Here is a 20,393-nt window from a genome sequence, read left to right as displayed (position 1 = left end):
TTTCTTTCTTCTGTGCAATTCATTACTATTCTATGTTATCACAGAGGGAATCATTTTAACATTACACTTAGAAGTAAGGACCAGCTCATTTGTGAGAATATTATACTTCCTCATTTCTATCCACTTTATCTTGGTATAGTACTCATAATTAAATTTTTATTTCCTATTTTTCATTTTTAAGTATTTTCCCCTTTATTTTATTTTATTATTTTTTCCATCACCATTTATCCCCCATATACCCTTTTCCACCTCCACCCATCCTCCTACCCCCTCTAGTTACCACACTGATGTACCTGTCCATGAGTTCTTACTTTTAAAATTCATATATATAAATCCAATATGTTACTATTTATTCCAATAGTGAATTTTATTTTGTTATCCACACATATTTCTGCTCTATCATTTTGTTCAGTACTTCTATGGGCAGTGTTCTCATGGCTTCAATGCACTTACAGTCAATTTTTTCTTATGTCTAATTAGTGCATTATGTCTTCCAGTGTAGTTACTGTTGGACATTAACATATTGATATAATTATCATTACATTACAAACTGTTTTCTTTTATCTTTGTTTTAGGTTGCAGTTAAGGAATCATGTCGTTCTTTTAGAAATAAGTTAAATTATTTCTGAGTGAAGTTTCAGGATAGTAAAATGCATATTAAAAATATTGGTTGCAATAAGAGGATAGGGCTAAGATTTGGCCTCAGAATATTACAAATTCATTGCAGTGCGTATTTTAGCTTTTCTTATGTACTGTTGGAAAACCTTTCTAAACTATTACTCTACTCTGTTTCTTGTTTTTTAAGCTCTTAGTGTTAGAGATTTAATCTAGGTGACCATTTAATCTATCTATTTAAATAATTCAGCAAAAATTAAAACATTTCTTAAAATAATTCATGCATGCTCCTTAGATAAGACTTTTACAACCCACTTTATCCTACATAACAAAGATTATTATGTTCTTTTCCACTAATTTTGAAGCATATGTTTATATGCAGAAGTCTGTTAGAGTGTACAATCTGATCAGTGTTGTTTCTAAAATCTATTGAAGTTATAATAAAAAAGTTTTTAACAGTTTAATTAAGATAGGTATTAGCGATATCTTTATTTTACCAATTGTAAAACAAGGCAGATAGAATATGCGGCCAAAAGGGAATAAGAATCAAGGATAGAAATGAGAATACAGGGATTTCTACCTCCTAATCTATATTCAGAGAGGCATTGGCTGAGGATTTAGAGGTGAAAGACAGCCTCCCTGAGAGTGGTCATGAAGAGATGTGGTTTAGGAGTCTAATGAAAGAAAGGAGAGTAACCTGAAAAGTTAAATCAATTTAAAGAAAATAAATGGGCAGAAATAAACTGAACTAATGGATTCAGTTGAAAGAAATGTAAAACTCAAAAATATATAGAAAGACTTGATGTTTTTTAGAGAACCATTGGCAAAATGGATGCCTGGATGGAGATGGAAATGAGGTGACTAAGAAGACTAAACCAGCAGCTATATGAGGCTCTAATATATCAGAAGTGTCTGAATAAATATAAAGTAGGCCAGGTTCTAGCTACAAAGAAATTCTCTGCATTTAGAGATCAAGCTAGAGGCTAAAGCAACAACTAGGAAGAATTTTAAATTTATCAAGAGTGACAAGATACTAAAGGAGAATATATTCTCTTTTAGATGGTGCTGGAAATACAGCTAAGGACACCTAATATATTTTTAAAATATATATATATATTTAAGATCTTTGCTCTTGAGGGCTGAATGGGTAAAGAGAGAAGGAAATCATAAAGATTAAGGTTGTTTTTAATTCATCTGGTGTTTATACAATATTTCTTAGGGTGCTGAGTTTATTTTGCTAAAGTTTAATAAAGCCTAAGTTACTGATGTGACAACATTAAAGAAATGCAAGAGCAGTGTTTAGAAATTGAATTTTGTAAAAGAACACTGTCAATAGCATAAGGATAAGCAGTTTAAGACTAGCAAAAGATGAGTAGTCAAATTATTTGTAGTCAATATCTATATTGTCTGTTTCAAGACATGTCATATAATTTACAGAAGAAAACTGTCACCATTGAAAAATCAACTTGCAACTCAACTATACAATCACAAATATTCAGTAATGGTCAATATAGTTTATGAGAAACATTTGTATCACATTTCCGTTGTGAGTCTGATAGTTTTGGTGGTATAGAGAAGATAAAAGCTGTACTAAATCTGCAGAGTACTTTTGCTTTGACTCATATGCCAGATTCTTAGACAAGTTAGAAATTGAACATACCATTGCCAGTGGGATGCAGTATTACATGAGATGATAAGGAGGTGGAAGCAACAGAGGGGTAAAATTATATTAATGACTTATTTACTAGGTAGGGAAGGGGTTAATTTTTATTGATGACTTGGAAAGCAGAATAAGCAGATAAGCCACTAAGTTGGAGATGAAAATCTGTTTATGTGTGATTGTAGGATTAAGTTCACCTCTCAAATATTAAGAGAAATTAGTGAAAAATATAATGTACACAGACACACAAATAAATAGCATATGCAATGTATTTGAATTAACTTTTTCACTCTTTGATAATAAGCTACACTTTTTGATCTCTGAAGTCTAATTTTAAAGAGTAAGAGTGCTATCAGAATATATTAAAGGGAAACACAATTGATCCCAAGAAAGAAGGTTAAATGGAAATTATTCAATTTAGAAGAAAAGATTGAGTATCAGTTTGCTGTTTTTATACTGTGATATTACATCAAGATTAGAAGTAGCTAGCTAGCATCTCTGTCCAACTCAGGATAGATGAAGGGGAATAAATTACATTTCAGCAAGAAGGATTTAGCTTAGCTCTTTGTGTAACAGGCAGTAAAATAGATTTCCCAAGAAAATTAAAGAATGGGCTCACTGGAGATAAAGATGCCTCTACCACTTGTGCAAAGGATTTAGACAACAACCTTGCCCAAGGGGAATGAACCAAATAATCTCAAAAACCTTCTAAATGCCTTCCTAAATTATTTATTTTATTTTGGTAAAGAAATAATTTTTAGTTGAGATAAAACTAATTATGCATTTGTATACAAAGATGTGTAGAAATTTGTCTTTCATTTTCAAAAATTTTTAATTTAAATGTAGTTTAGGAACAAACCTAAAATTTAAACAGCATGGTTAATTTATTGTCTTATATCTAATTAGATTAATTGCTCTGTGAATATTTTAAGGAGCCAGACACTTAAATATTTTTCAAGTTGTTTTCAAAACTAGAGCTTGAACAAATAATGAAGACTGGAGGGCACAGGTACATTACATTTTTATTAAATTTGCACATGCTTTATCTAATTTGGGAATTTAATTTCATAAATATTAATATACAAAAACTTTCTACAATGGTTTAGAGTTTCCTAATTGCAAATTCTGATTTTATGATTCATTTTCATTCAAAGACAACTGCTAGGGTTGATAAAAAAAAAAGTTGAAGAATAAGTGGACTAGTTTGAGACAAAAATAGAACTGCTGCAGTTTGAATGACAATTATGTGAGCTACTATTTTGGAAGATAAGCAAGCTTAATTTTTTATTTATTGAGAAAAATTAGATTCATTTCCAATTAGATTCATTTTATTTAAGAGATCACCAGAAAATTAATGTTTGATAATTGATTGTTAATTATCAAAGCTAAGGCCAGCCATATGCCACAGAGGCAAGTTGGTGAGAGCTGTTGCATTCTGTTTTTCGAGGTTATGTTCTGCATTAGATCAAGTCAAATCACCACCTGCAGCTGACACTGATTTGCTTTCTTTTAGGAATCTCAGGCCAAGGATAGAATAACCATGTACATGAAATCTCATCCTGTTATTGGAGTTCACCTGCACAGACCCTTTTGGAAATGCTTAAAAAATAAAACCAGGATGGAAAGAAGTTGCCACAATGTCCCTTAATTTCAAGTTATCCTGGGCTGCTAAAATCATCTTTAGTTTTAGTGACATTAATTCATCACAGTCACCAGCTCTGAATTAATTAGAGAAGGGATTGAGAAATCAATATCCAAAACTTCACCGTGATTAGAGCTATGCAGTCACATAGGAAAGAGGTCAGCACAGTGAGTTCTAAGTAATGATGGTTACTGGTGGAGACGTGTCCATGCAACACACATGCACAAAATGAGTCACTGTCACCACATGCATACCCACAGCAGCATGCATGGCCTAAGTTAAAAGACTAAGACCCACAAGTTTTCCATTTGATGAGAATATAGGATTATTTTAGGCTGTGATTCCTGGTATCCACTATGATCTAGTAGAAAAACAGAAGTGAATTTCAAATTTTTAGCCAACTCCCGATTGTCCAGAGGTTATTTCTCCATTAAACAATACCCTGTAGGAGCTAGAGGTGACGCCAGTGATTTCAGACTAATATAAGACACAAACATGATTGCAATGGAATATAGAAAAACGGAAGGTGACTACCATGCATGTATAGTTTACTACTACAGTAAGCTTAAAACCATACCCCCTGCCATCCAGGAACGCGAAACTAGTTTTAAGGAAACAAAAGAGGAACAAGTAAAGTGATGCTGTCATGTAGCACTTTGCTTATTTTACTTAATCTTGAACTAAAAGATTTTTTTTTTTTTTGGCTGAAATAGGCTTATGTGCCTCTTCCACACAGGAATATAGTAGCTTGATATTTGTATCTTTCCAAATGATGTAAATATGTAGGAAGTGTTCATTGTCAACCTAGGCTTATGCTTCTTGCAGGAAAAAGTTCATAACAAACACCACTGAGAAAGTAACAATGCCTCCAGCCAAAATCAAGCCATGATGTCTCCATCAGGCACTTGGACTAGCTAAGGGCAGCATGATGTTGCATTGAACAGGGCATACAGCAGGCAACTTCACATGCCAAGTAAAGGGGCACTTGGAGCATCAGATGTTAAAATTTGAGTTCGTACTTTACCTTTGACATTGCGACCATTGTCTGTTTTGAACACATAAGGATAAAAGAAAAGAGAAATATAAAAAGACTAAAATTATGTCATATACACTGAATTACCTCTGTACAAAATCAGAGAAAACAGAATGTAATTCTTAAAATTTTAACTTTGAAATTAACATTTTGTACTATTCAACCAAGTAAAATGCATATGCTAGAAATAGTATCTGCTGTCATAAACATTCGTGTTAAAATATGTGAAACATTTACCTCAATTTAAATGGATTCCAAGATACAGATATTATAATTATGACAGTTTGGAGAAAGACATACCTAGCTGCCTATAGTTGTGATAAAAACTTTCAACCTTGTCAGAAGCCAATTTTAGTGTTGCTTCAACCATCATTTAACAGAGAAGGACTACACAACATTTTGCATGTTAAACAATTTTTTTGTATAATTTCACCTAGTGTTTCAATAAGGAAAAATATTTCTAAAACAGCATTTTACCTTATAAACCAATTTGCATTATTAATCACAAATTTATTATTTGTCCCTCTCATAAATGTTCTTTAATGTATATTTTGAAAATACCAAATTGTACACAAAGAGTCACTACTAGGCAAAAAATAATTATAAGAAGTCAGTGAGACACTGGACTGTTCAAAGGTAATGTAAGATTTTAAAATTTATGTTGTCACAATGCACTCAGCATAATACCTAGAATATTTAGGAAATTTGTTTATATTAAAACTAGAGGCCCGGCATATGAAATCATGCACAGGTAGGGTCCCTAAGCCTGGCCTGCAATCAGTGCTGATCTTCCCCGGCTGTCAGCAGCTGGCCCTGTCCCCTGTCGCTGCAGGTTGCCCTCTTGTGTGGGGCAACTGGCTGGGCAATTGGGGCCCTGGCACCGCCCACATCTGCTGCCACTCAATCCTGGTTCCCAGTTCCCCATCAGGCGACTGGGGCCTGTGGGCTGGGGGCAGCGTCTGCGTTGAGCATCTGCTGTCTTCCCCCTGATGGTCAGTGCGTGTCATAGGGGACAAGTTGTCCTGCCGTCTGATCTATTTGCATATTACGCTTTTATCTATATAGATGGGCTGTTTTCAAATCTCAGAATGGAGTCTGTAAGGATGGATAAAGGCCTTTCCTTTTCTTTGCTTTGGCCTTCCACAGCTTATGAGAAGCACCTGGTCATTAACCCCCAAGATTGTTGGCTCCTCTGATTCAAACAGCTCCGCTGTTCAAACTGCGGGACAAGATAAGCTACTCTCAAGGCTTCATTCTTGCATCCCCCTCATTCCTGCTGTTTTCACAACTCAGGGATAATTCTCAGCAAGGAGTCTCTAGTTAGTAGAAGGTTCCATTCCCCACTCCCCTTCAAACCAAGCCTCTTTTTAACTCTTCATAACTTTTGTTCTAAGCTTGTTTTATGGGCTTGGGAAAAATACTGATAAGATACCTCCTTAGGACATCTTCCTGACTGGAAAACAAACAAACCATAACTTTTCAAGACAAACCTCCTCATATCTGCTCAACTTCAACAGGACCTCCCTCCCTGTCCTTGTCGCTTAGCAACAGCCACTGCTTCAAAGAGTAGGCCACCCTTTCTTTCCTGCCCTGTACTTCACTAGCAATGCTTATCCCTTTCCTCTCTTGGAAAGTAAATAAACGTCCTCTCTGCCTCTCATCTTTTACTTGTGAATTCTTTCGCAGCCCACGTCACCAGCCAAACCCTAACAGAGTGTTTTCAGATTTAGAGATTAGCAATCTGACTCTTTGTCACATATTTGCTACTAACAAAATATGCCTGACTAGTTTTGAAACAAGCAGAGCTTAAAATAAACAAAGTCATGTCAAAACCATTCAAATATATCCAAGATTTGAAAAATCTGTTCAACATTTGTTGACATCTCTGCTAATATTGGGAATGTTTAAAATCTTGGGATATATTAGCATTGTTTCAAAGCTTGTAATTGAAGCAATTTCAATAGTGCGGTATATTGAATCGCTAGTGTAGATATTGCCTTAGACAGAGATACACAAAGACTGTGACCTTACGTGACAACTCTCTGCCCACTTTGAGGGACCATTAAAAGCAAATAGGGACAACGGAAGATCTTGATTACATAGAATTAACTATCCCCATCAGAAGCTGGGTTCAAACATCATTAGTAAAATAGCAAGTGCTTTCAAGAGTTTAAAAATTAAAATTCTACTTCCCAAACCTGAAAATTACATATAAAATTTTGCAAATTAAAACACACACACACACACACACACACATCCTCATTTGAATTCATATTGTTGTCTCTTACTCCAAGAAGAGCAATTTCCTCCTATATTGGCTATCTTTGTAGAACTTTAAGTAATTTGCAAATATATTCGTGTTATATAGTCACATTATAGAGTCACATTACATAGTTAATGCTGCTTTGATGATCTAAGGCAGAGCTTGGGGTTCATTCCGCTGGTTCTAGCTAGATCTGATTGTTCTTCCTCCGTGGCAGCATAAAGACAGAAGTTAGAATAAGCACTTAGAGTCTTGTGGCAGTGTGGCAGAAGAATTTTACATCTTTCATCCTAATTATAAAACAATTGGGGTTTATATTTTGTATGTCTATCTTTTTTGAATTTCATTTTTTCTAGTAGTACATTTTTATTGTATTTACAAATATATTGGTTCATGATGGATTAGATAAAAATTTCTGGTCCTTCACTGTTAATGGGTTGAGAAATACAGTTCTAAGGAACTTGATAATGTAGATTCAATGAAATAATAATGTAAAAATATCATGCCTTAATATATTTGCAAGTTTTTTAAAGTGCTACAAAGATAACCAACATAGGAGGAAATTGCTCTTCTTGAAATAGGAGAGAACAACATAAATTCAAAATCTGGTGCATGTGGAGGTTAACCTGTTAGCCAGTTACATGAATTCATAAAACTAAAATCAGTTTTAAAAGTTTTCCCTTTTCAGTGGCTCAGTTTCTAAAATATATAAAATATTAGCCTTAGGGAGTGTAGTCGTCTATGTTAATGAGTGTTGTAGCTAAAATTATTATGAAGCTAAGTACAAAATGTCCACTGAATTTATCAGGCATTAACTGTAGCATCTGCAAGAAAGTGATACAATTTTTTTGACAATAACACAACTTGGATGATCAATAACATAAATTAAAGATCTCAACTCATGTCCATGTATAGAATCCATACTGAGAAATCAAAAAATGTTAAATCACCCTTTCCCATAATTGTATCGGTAACTTCACTAAATGGAGATCACATAAAGTTGAAAACTCTAAAGTTAAATCATGAAATCTGATCTAACCTTCTAGCACCACTGTCAAATCACAGGCTAAGTTTGTGTCTATACTGCACTGATTATGTATCATTTAATACTCAAAGGTACTGTTTCTGAATGTTATTATACTATAACTCAGGTGCTAGGCAAAAAGGCCAGTCTCTGAAAAGTCAGAATAATTCCTGAAAATGGTTACACTAATTGTATTAACTAATTAAAATATATGCTGGTCATTTAAGTTACTATGTTGATTTTACTCTTTTTCAGCCATAGAATCTATTGCTCAAAGATCAAATTTCAGAGCTCTCATTGGGTCAGGAGCTATCGAACGTGCAATTACTACATGGTTTAGAGCCTTAGATAATTATCCAGTTTCAAAATTGTCCTTGATTTTATTTTATTTTCTCTCTTTTTGACATTCTTTGGGCTACAGATTAAAATGGGTGTGCTCATTGCTCTTTGACTATATAGAGTTTCTCAAATCTATCTGATAGAAAACTATTCCTTCTGTTTCAGTGATATTGACTTTTCTTCTCTTTGAAAAATTTCCTGCCAATTCATTTTCTTTCACCTCTTCTGCCTTCTCCACTTCACAGGGATCTATAAAGATCCCCACATGATTCAACCCTAAGCTTTTGGTTTAAATTTTAGAGCATTATGGAGCAGGTAACTCATTTCCTGATGTCTGTGTGTTTTCAGAACATGTTTCACAAGCATGGCCCTCTCAATTTTAACCAGCATTTACTGAGTTTCTGTCATAATACAGGCAATAGTTCTGCATACTGAAGCTGCAGAGCTAATTGTGCCAGAACTCCCATGTCAGGGAGCTCATATCAACATAATTACTTGCTTGCATATCCAACAGGGATGACACAGACATATAATGCAGTATAATGTAGACTACACTAAATGCTGTAATATATGTAAACACTGCTTTGCACACTCAGGTGCAAATTGAATTCCTCTGGTTTGAGAAGGGGAAGTGAGTCCTTACAGCTATGGGGCAAAGCTGGGAAGAGTGCTTCTGGCAGAACAAAATAATAAAGCCAAGAAAGTGCATGATACATTTTTAGAAAAGGCAATTAAGTTTTGTGGAGGATTGGAATAGAATACACAGGAGGGGAGAGAGCCTTGGAGAGGCTAGAAATGAGGCTTAAAAAATAACTGTGACAAGCTGGCAAAGTACCTAGTATCCTTTACTAGGAGCCCCAGAGTCGGATTTATGTTAAAAAGCAGCAGCATGAATGATGTCCAGCATTTGCAGGAAGGAATACCACAGAGAGGACAATGGGTCTCTCAAGATCCCAAATCTGTAGGATTCAGAAAACTGATGTGTCCATGCAGCAGGCAGGCACTCTGAGTCTTGGACACAGTGGGAAAAGTTCAGTGATTCAAAAGACCCCTTGTACAGGGAGGTGTTTTGGAGCAGGAGTGAGGAAAGAAAAACATGAATCGATTGTGGGCTTTGGGTTTAAAGCCAGCTCTGACACTCTATAACAGTGATGGCGAACCCATGACACACGGGTCAGAGGTGACAGGCGAACTCATTTTTTGGTTGATTTTTCTTTGTTAAATGGCATTTAAATATATAAAATAAATATCAAAAATATAAGTCTTTGTTTTACTATGGTTGCAAATATCAAAAAATTTCTATATGTGACACGGCACCAGAGTTAAGTTGGGGTTTTTCAAAATGCTGACAAGCCGAACTCAAAAGGTTTGCCATCACTGCTCTAAACCTTGAGCCAGTTATTTATTTAGCATATGTGTGCCTCAGGTTCTTCATCTATAAAATGGGGCTTAATAATAGTTCCTAATTTATAAGGTTGTTATGAGAGCTAAATGAGAATTAATATGTACCAAGCAGTTACATTGCTTCTCACATAGTACATACTCAACAAATGTTATTCATTATTATGTTAACCATGCACAGTTTTGGTCAATGCTTTTTATAAATCCATACTTTCACTACTAGCTAATATAAGAATGTGAAAAAATAAGAAGCTAGGGAGAAATGAGTGAATTCCGACTTTGCTTTCCAAGTTGATTTTGTTTAAGATCAAGAATTTTAGGTTTTTGTTTTGTTTTGTTTTTGTTCCTAAACTTTTACCCTTCCCCCTACCTATTCTCTCCCTTAATCAATTTATAGCTTCCTGATCACTCACTATGTAACATTTCAGACACCTCTTCCTTTGGAAAGAGTTGGTCAATTAAATAGTCCTGTGATAGCACACCACTGTTTCTGCCCAGGGCTTGACTATTTGCTAAATATAACACGATTAATTATGCTTGAGATGATAGCGTTATGACCTAAGCACATCTTATATTATGTCATTAATTCATTAAACTTTTATTAAGTAGGCAGATAGTGGTTATCATACTATTTCAGAAACACAGATAAATAAGCCATAAGAAACCAAATTAGTCACTGGGGTTCAAAGAAGAAATAAGTAACAACTCTGAATGTAGGACTCATATTTTTTAATAGCCTTTACTCACATTTCTTCCTTTAAGCCTTAAGGAATACCAGGCAATGATTTTCAACTGTTGTGTCACAATAATTTTTAAAACGTAATAGTATTTAGTCAAGGGTGCTGACCTTCTTTCCCTTAGATTGGCAAATAAAAAAATGACAATAGGCAACACAACAATAGTTATCTGGTGTGACTGAATCAAAATTAGACCTATTATTTTTTTGTTAGGCAAAAAATTTATTTATTTTTTGCAGAAGTTTAGTAATTAGTGTATGGTGTCATGATATGGAAAACGTTGAAAATCACTGCTCTTAGGCATAAAGATTAATGTAGAAATGAAAAACAGTATCGAAATTCCCTTTCATTACCCATTAATTTATGTTTTCATATTTTAAACAACTTCAGCCGTACCTTCACTGGCATGTCGGTCTCTAAATATATTCTTGGGGTGGACACTGAATCCTTCCATATCATGGACTGAAGAAGCCCTCCGTATACTACAAAGGCTTTCTTTCGATCTGGAATGGGTCAGCTTGGAGCTTGACTGAAGCATGTCAGGGTAGAGTTGGTCCCACTGCCTTTTGGGAGAGGAGTGGTCCAGAGGTCCAGATATATTCACCAACGGGGAGCATTTGCTGGGCTGTATCAATGCTTTTGTATCATCTGCTTCAGAGGGGCTGCAGCTTTCTTTTGTAGGAGACTTAAAGTGCTTCATGGCCACCGAATCGTCACTGTGTTTAGATGAATCAATCACCACCACATCGGGGTCTTCTTGTGGTAAGGACTCCTTTCTGTAAGTGAGAACTCTCAGGCCAGGGAACTTGAACCCAAAAAGTTTCCCTAAAGTAGAGACAGAAAAGAGAATCATTATAAAACAAAGTATATACCCCTTAAAATAAACAGGCAAATATCTTTGGTTCATATTTAAATGATGTGTAAGATTTATTTGTCAATATTTAATGTACAGTTGGAATGAGGCAAATTGTAGAAAACTTCTCTGAGTGTAAAATTTATCATGTGAGTGTAATAAAGTAGTAAACATAATTTTACTGTGATTTTATAGGTAGACTAGAGTCCCGGTGCACAAAAATTTGTGCACTCGGGAGGGGAGGGGGGTCCCCCAGCCTGGCCTGTGCCCTCTCGCAGTCTGGGACCCCTCGGGAGATAATGACCTGCTGGCTTAGGCCTGCTCCCCGGTGGCAGAGGGCAGGCCCAATCTCTAGGTGCAGCCCCTGGTGGAGCTCAGAGCAGGGCCGATTGGGGAGTTGGGGCGCCGCCCCGTCATGCACAGAGCGGGGCAGATCGGGAGGTTGCGATGCCACCCTCAGTCATGCTCAGGGTAGGGCCGATTGGGGGATTGGGGCACCGCCCCCTATCACACTCAAGGCAGGGTCAATGGGGAGGTTGCGGCGCCACCCCCTGCCATGCACAGAGCAGGGCCAATCAGGGGGTTGGGGCGCTGCCCCCTGTCACTCATAGAGCAGGGCCGATAAGGGGGTTGGGGCGCTGCCCCCTGTCACTCACAGAGCAGGGCCCATCAGGGTGGTTGGGGCTCCGTACCCTGTTACACACAGAGCAGGGTCGATCAGGGGGTTGAGGAGCTCCCCTCTGTCAAGCACAGAGCAGGGCCGATCAGGGGGTTGGGGCGCTGCCCCCTGTCACTCACAGAGCAGGGCCCATCAGGGGGGTTGGGGCTCTGTACCCTGTCACGAACAGAGCAGGGCCGATCAGGGGGTTGGGGCGCTGCCACTGTCACACTCAGGGCAGGGCCGATGGAGAGGTTATGGCTCTACCCTGTCACACACAGAACAGGGTTAATCAGGGGGTTGGGGAGCTTCCCCCTGTCACACACAGAGCTGCAGGGTGATCAGGGGGTTTGGGCGCTGCCCCCTGTCACGCTGATCCCGGTGCCGGGAGGCATATTATCCTTTTACTATATAGAATAGAGGCCTGGTGCACGGGTAGGGGCTGGCTGGTTTGCCCTGAAGGGTGTCCTGGATCAGGGTGGGGGTCCCCACTGGGGTGCCTGGCCAGTCTGGGTGAGGGGCTGAGGGCCGTTTTCCGGCTGGCGGGTGACTAAAGCTCCCAACTGCTCCTTTTTTCTTTCTTTTTTTTTTTTATTCTGGGCCAGCTTTATCTCTGAGGCCTCGGCTGCTGAAAGCCAGTTTCTGGCCTTTGTTTTTCCTTCTGTATTTGATACAATGTTGCGGTCCAGCTGGCTGAACCTGGCTGGCTGAAAGCCGGTTTCTGGGGTTTTGTTTAGTTTCTTATTTGCAACATAGTACATAGTTGCTTAGAGTTGCAGCTCAGAGGCCGGCAAGTCAGGCAGGGAACGCTGGAGTCTGCAGTCACTGGAGCAAGCAAGCCTCATGTTCACTTCCAGCTGCCTGGCTGCCAGCCGCCATCTTGGCTGACAGTTAATTTGCATAAGGATATGCTGATTAGCCAATGGGAAGGGTAGCGGCTGTACGCTAATTACCATGTTTCTCTTTTATTAGTGTAGATATTCTCCAGTGATGTAAACACATTATTTGAATGACACAAGGTTGTTTTTTTTTTAATAAATTAAAAGTATATATACACTATATATCCATTCTTTGAGGGTATTTGAAAGGAAGAGCATAGCTTAGAAAGAAAAAAAAGACATGGGGCACTGTGTGTAAAAGGATAAGACACAGAAAAGACTATAGGGTATGCATGTGTATGTGTTGGGGGGCTACTGTATTGCAAGTAGGGGAGAAGGGAATGAGGTGGAGGTGAGGAGCTGGCCTGACATAGCTAGAAGATTCCTATTGGAAAATAATGTTAGTTGAGTGTGGATGGAAAAGTGAGGTCAACTATGTATGAGATGTTTCTTATTCCATTTGGAATTCTTGCAAGACTTTTGGTTTCAGAGAGAGATGTATGGTAAAGATAGGAATTCCTTTTTCCTGATTTTTTGTTCTGAAATCTGAGAATAGAACTAAGAAACACATAAACTCATTGGTAGTAATATTCAAATTAAAGAAAGCATAACATTTAGTGTTGGCAAAGAATGCTGAAGAGAATTGCAAACTGCTACAAATTCTTTGGAAAGTCATTTTACAATAGCCATTAAAATGGAAAAAAATACACTTTTCATTTGACTCATCAACCCCATTTATAGAATATCACAAGCTACAAAAACTAGACATAATCTGCATATTCATAAGATGAAGAATGGTTGTATAAATTATGGCATTATTATACTTTGAAATCGTATGACATTTTAAAAAAAACAAGAATATGCTTATGTTCTTGATGTTTGGAAGTGAGGAAAATATAATATATTGCATCTCTCTTGTTTGTTACATCAAGCATGCATTCTGTTATAAATTAAAAAGAGCTAAAAAGGTAAAACTTCTGTCCTTAAAGAGAAATGAAAATATAAGAGAAAGCATCCAAATAATATTGTATAATTTGAAGATTTTCTAAGAATTGTCTGCAAGAAAATGCAGAGTTTCTAATTTGTATTGCCAGCTTAGTAGCCTCGGTCCACATCAGCCATGCCTTTCCAGTTACATGTCACCATTCTAGTTAGTCAGTTGGTGTCTTTGGTTTACCTTCTTATATTCTCTGATGGTCAGGGGCACCCTTATCTTTAATATATTTACCATGAATTTTTCCTCAGTGGATTGAAGGTGGTCTTAAAATGTGAAAGAACACTCAAAACTCATGAACTTTCCTGCATTTTTTGAGTATAATCTTCTAGTGGATGGTCTCATGCACACATATGTTTAATCCAATGATTCATAAATTTGTATCTCCAGCCTCGACCTCTTTTATTAATTCTAAAATTGCATATCTAAAAGCCTCATCAACATCTTCATTTGGAATTCTTAATGACACCTCAAAATCCCATAGCAAATCCAATCTCATGATCTATCTTTCCAAGCCCAGCCCTTTCTTTCAGTGAATAGCATCACAATCCATCTAGTTCTATAAGCCTGTGACTTGAGACTCATTGTAGTTACTGTTCTCTCTCACTTTCATTCCCCATATCTGATCAGTCCCCTAGCTGTGTTCATTTCATCTCTGGATCATCTTTTTAATGAGAGTCATAATAATCATTTTCACTCCTCTCATTTCCACTGCTCTCACTTTTGTCTAAGCTACAATAGGTTCATCTGATTTCTTGCAATTGATGCCAATTACTTTCCACATTGCATCATATTGTCCATCCTTTAAAAACTAGTTTTCTATCTTTTAAGAAAGTCACTTTTGATCACGTAGACCAGCAGTTCTCAACCTGTGGGTCGCAACACCTTTGGAAGTCAAACGACCTTTACACAGGGGTCGCCTAAGACCACCGGAAAACACATATATAATTACATATTGTTTTTGTGATTAATCACTATGCGTTAATTATGTTCAATTTGTAACAATGAAATTGGGGGTTACCACAACATGAGGAACTGTATTAAAGGGTCGCAGCATTAGGAAGGTTGATAACCACTGACGTAGACTATGATTTAATATTTCACTGCTCCCAATAATTTCCTGCATTAGGAATGAAGGCAACTCTATCCCCATTCTGCAGCTTCATCTTTCCTCCCTCACCTTCTAGGATCCAGTCCTGTGGACTTTATAATTCCTTCGGAGGCCTATGCTTCTTTCTAGGCTTCCTTGTGTTGATAAATTTTACTCTTCCCACTTAATACATCCTTTAGGTTTTAGCTCCAAAGTTATTTCCTTTGGAAAATGTTTCCTTCCTTCCTCCCTTTATACCTTTCACCACTGTTCCCTAGTTATACACTTGTTGACTTTCTTATTTCTCTCCCTTAGTGGACTGTAGGCTCATAGGTGAAGGGCCATTGTCTGTTTTGCTCACCAAACCCCAGCTCTGACGGGAAGCTTGAGTTTAGTAAATAACTTTCCACAAGCAGATGCCAAACTGAAAATGTGCTTTAATCTTTACTGTAGAAAAACTAGAATATTTAATTGCTCTGACCAACTTAATTAGAGAATCTTAGCCTGCTGAAATTGTATTGACCCCTATTTACCAAAAAATGATTGATTGCGTTGAACTTGGTAGCTCATGGAAATGGTGAACTGTATACTGTGTACTATAAACTTGATACAGCTCTTATTAATATTATAAATTTCATCTTTCTTAAGTATTTATTAATTGCTACTATTCTGATTTTAGAGCATACAAGTGTTTTCAAACTCATCATCATCTAGTGAATTTTATGAAAAATACTCACTCAGAAAATTTTAAAACTAAATAGTTTAATTAATTATTACACACTTTCATTTGTAAGCTAGTGGACACCTAATTAACAGTGTCAAATATAATTGAAATAAAATTGATCTTTCTGGTAGAAGACATGACACAATGCATAGACAAACCCCAAATATGTTGAACATTAAACTCATTTTTAAAATTTAAGTTTTTTCCATCACCATTTATCCCATCTATGGTCTCTTCCACCTTCACCTCTCCCCCTCCACCCATGAAATCACCCACTCTATTGCTCATGTCCATGAGTTCTCTCTCTATTTTTTCTTTTTTGCTCAATCCTTCTGCCCCCACCCAACCCAGCTGCCTGCCTGCTCTCTATCTATGAGCACTAAGCTATTGATTAATAAAATGCAGAAGAGAGTAATGAATCCATGCAAATAGGATTAAATGATAGCATATTACAATAACGGTTTTGCAGGCATTTTTACATAATTCTACTGACAATGTTTATATGCTCAAGTAAATTGGCAAGTTAAAAATTAGTGAACTGCATCAGAATCATTTGATTAGTTTTTAATGCACATGAAATTGAATAATAAAGCAGTTTACAAATCAATTCTGTAAGCTTATTATAATGGCCTGAAGGTCAATGCCTATTTTTATTCACTTTTCATCACTTAAATTACTCTCTTCTTTTAAAGACAATTCACTGCCTTTCTTAAATAATGATCACACAAGGTATTTAGTTTGCTCATACAGTTTAGTGATGTACAAGGTGGTACAGATGGTTTTTCCTGCATCACTAGGTTAATATGACCATGTTATATTGTATTACAGATTTAGTTGTCTAACTGTCGTTCATCCGGAAAGAATAAACATTGAGAATTTTGCTTAGTGCTGGCACTTTCAGGCATGAAATAGAAAACACTAAATGAGTGTAGTCCTGTTAGGATCTTAACACTGGAAAACACCCTTGTAAGTCAAGTCTTCAGAATTCACTACATACGTATTCTAACTTGAATAGCTAAAATAGATACAGTTTAGCCTATTTACTAAAATGTTCAATAAATCTGAAATCAGAATAGCTGAATATGTTTTTACAAATGTTTTACACATTCTCCAAAATAAATATAAGCACTGATAAACTACTTGTATGAATATAATTTTGCTTAAATACACCACTTTCATATAAGAAGATATATAGTTTCTGATATACATGAACTTATAAGTAACAATTATGACAAGATCTTTCTCTGGAGGTTTTCTTGTGGAGCTGCTAAATATAAGTTAGAAGCTGCATCCTCATGTATCCTCTGTCATATTGAACTAAGAGCTTTCTACTTCTCAACCAAGAAGGCACATTGATATCCCCATCGTCTTGTTCTTTGAGAACTCTAGAATTATGACTTTAACCAAATATGGAAAGATATGAAATACTTGGCCTCCAGTCAAATAAGAAATCAGGGTAAAGTCAGAATAAAACGGTAGAGTCCCTGATTTAATTTAAGTTTATTCAAGATTTGCTGTTTCCTTGGACAATGAATATCCACCCGAGAATCTAATGAGAATCATAACTCTCTTCTCTAAATAAATGTAGATAAATATATACCCACAATTTTATTTATTATCTCAGAGATTGAATAATGACCCCCTCCCCTTTCCCAAACCCAAATCCTTCTATTAACCTCCCTAGAATCTCCTAGGGTTAGTTGACTGTTAATATTACTTCCAGTTTTTTTGACTTACTTTGCTTATATCTTTGTGCTAATGAAAGTTCTCACAAAATTATAACAATCAAATCTATCCTCTCTCCTGTGGTAATGGGACTTTAGAAAATGGTTTTGCTAACAATTCTCAAATTGAAAATATCTCATTAATCTGAACTGTTTATTCTCTCTCTCTCTCTCTTTCTCTCTCTTTCTCTCACTCTCTACTCCCTCTCCCACCCCCTCTCAGAGCTGGTTCTCATCTAGTAAGTTTGGAAGAAAACTATTGCACCAATTTGACTACAAACAAGTTTTCTATTAGGATTAAACCTAGGATGTTAGACATAACATTGAGAGGCACTGCTTCCCACCTGGCCAGGTCATCATGAGAGTAAGAAGCAGAAAATGCAGGTGTGGGAGAAGGGAGATAAGACAGCCACGACGGGGCAGAGGACTGCTTTTAGCCACCCAAGGTTGTAATCCCTAGTGAGGAGGGAGTGGTAATGGAAGCAAACACATCAGTGTTATTAGTATATAGACTTCACTAGGTTTCAATGTGATATCTGCTGAATAAATCAATACATGATTTATAATAACTGTTACTTTGTTTCTCTTCGATTGATTTCTTCCTTTTCCAAATGCCAAGTTTAACAATCCATTCAAATTGTGTGAAAATAATAATGTTTGCCTAGACTGATTCAAAATGACCAGGCAGTTATAATATTGACAGGGATTCTCTTCATAGGATATTCTAAATACAAATGGATTCTCTTCATAGGATATTCTAAATACAAATGGAACAGACATTACCCAAATGTTGTATGACTAGGGCCTCAGCCTGATTTGGGGGTTGCTAAGTAACAAAAGCTTCCAAATGATATACATATGGGGAGGGACTCTGGTGTAGATATGCTAATTTAAGTGATCATTAACATTCATTGTTAATGAAGAGATAATGCATACTGATTTTCACCTACTAGCAACTTTCTTGATCTTAAAAATATAATTTTGCCCAAATCCCAGGGAGAAACATGATATAAAATCAATTATAACCTATGACTGAACTTTTCCCAGATTTCCATTAGCAGCCATGCCATGGTTCCTTTTGCTATATTAAATATAATCTTTAAAAAGAGGAAACTTCCAAACACATAATAGAAAACATAGCAATGTTGTAAAACCTTTAATTAAATTCATGTGAATAATAGATTGTTTCTAGGTAATGCTTGTTGAGAGGGAAACTATATTAATATTAGAGGCCTGGTGCACGGCATTCGTGCACTGGAGTGGGGGGGGGTCCCTCAGCCTGGCCTGTGCCCTCTTGCAGTCTGGGACCCATTGGGGGTTGTCCGCCTTCTGGTTTAGGCCCATGTGGGCCTAGGCCAGCAGGCAGACATCCACCCAGGGGTCCTTAGCACTGCTGTGGAGGCAGGAGAGGCTTCCGCTACCACTGCTGTGCTCACCAGCTGTGAGCCTGGCTTCTGGCTGAGCGGCGCTCCTCCTGTGGGAGCACCGCTCAGCCAGAATCCAAGCTCACTGCTCCTTAGTGCTGCCTCAGAGGCAGGAGAGGATTCTGCCACTGTTGCTGAGCTCGCCAGCCATGAGCCCGACTTCTGGCCTAGCAGTGCTCCCCCTGTGGGAGCACACTGACCACCAGGAGGCAGCTCCTGCATTGAATGTCTGCCCCTTGGTGGTCAGTGCAGGTCATAGGGACAGTCATTCCACTGTTCGGTCGATTTTCATATTAGCCTTTCATTATATAGGATACCAGCTTTTTATCTTTGAATTAAAGAATGACTTTCAGCTCCAATGGAGAATCATAAAAACACTGTGACTGCCCTTTTATGAACCAGCTATTTAGAAAATTTATTTGTTCCTTGAGGTGTGAAAATTGAGATACAAATTTGAGTAAGTAATGCAGCTATTCAGAAAAATACATATTTTATGTGTTAATTATTCAAAATGTTGAGTCCAAATCATAGAAATAAATTTTTAAGGCTAAAATTAGCCAGATAATTCCCTAAATTATCAACTTTATTCTGTGTGTGGAGACAGCTTCAGTCAAAGCTTTTAGAGTAATTCAAACTTTTATTTTAGTAAGGATGAAAGTAGAGTTCTGCTTTGATTTGGGGAAGTATAATTTTAATCATTTTAAAGATAAGTATAGTACCTTAATAAGATTAAATATAAAGTTCCCTTTTGAAAATTACTGAGAATAACAAATGATAGAAATTTAACTTTATTTTGCTAAATTTTTACATTTTGTTTCACTTAAAATTTCTCTTTATAGTTTTATGTAAACATTAATTAAGTTAGTCCAGTAATTTCCAAAATTTCGTGGGTATCAGAAGGATCTAAAGAGTTCGTTAAAACATGGATTATTGAATTTCTCTATTTCTTAATCAGCTGTTCTGGTGTAAGGCCCATGAACCTGTGTCTCAAACATGTTGCAAGGGGATGCTGATGGTCTCACACTTGGAAAACCACTGAGTTAGACAATCTGGCTAGTGCTGATTCAATAGGGAAAAAAAACCCTAATTACTCAATGTAATAATAATATTCATTCATTTATATGTTATGTGAATAAGTATTAGGTACTCACTATTTATAAAATGGGGATAACTGCATGAATTAGACCTGAACAAGGTAAAAACAGAATAAATTCATTTTCTGTTTAGAAGTATATTGGTAAATCAATATTTTTAAAATTTAGGATGGGTTTTCTGTGGAAGGCAATATGTAGTTACCTAAACAATTAACAATGGAACTGCCTACGACCCAGCAA

General features: G+C 36.7%; 1 protein-coding gene across 4 annotated transcripts in view; it reads right to left on the bottom strand.

Moving 5' to 3' along the window:
* KCNH7 (potassium voltage-gated channel subfamily H member 7) overlaps positions 1 to 20,393 on the bottom strand; it is a 419,704-nt gene that overhangs the window by 123,520 nt on the left and 275,791 nt on the right. For 2 of the 4 annotated variants that reach the window (XM_070422855.1, XM_070422856.1), the window contains exons 4-6: positions 11,111 to 11,539; positions 4,942 to 4,962; positions 4,495 to 4,518 (exon numbers count right to left, since the gene is read on the bottom strand). In XM_070422855.1, coding sequence (XP_070278956.1) covers positions 4,495 to 4,518; positions 4,942 to 4,962; positions 11,111 to 11,539 — 474 coding nt within the window. The remainder of the gene's footprint in view (positions 1 to 4,494; positions 4,519 to 4,941; positions 4,963 to 11,110; positions 11,540 to 20,393) is intronic. The other 2 variants (XM_070422858.1, XM_070422859.1) reach the window with 2 other exon arrangements.

This window comes from Myotis yumanensis, unplaced genomic scaffold (assembly GCF_028538775.1).
Source record: "Myotis yumanensis isolate MYYU_CA2020_CCGP unplaced genomic scaffold, mMyoYum1.0.hap1 SCAF_8, whole genome shotgun sequence".
Taxonomy (NCBI): Eukaryota; Metazoa; Chordata; class Mammalia; order Chiroptera; family Vespertilionidae; genus Myotis; species Myotis yumanensis.
The sequence above is the reverse complement of the archived record's forward strand: the minus strand, read 5'-3'. Positions and strand labels throughout refer to the sequence as shown.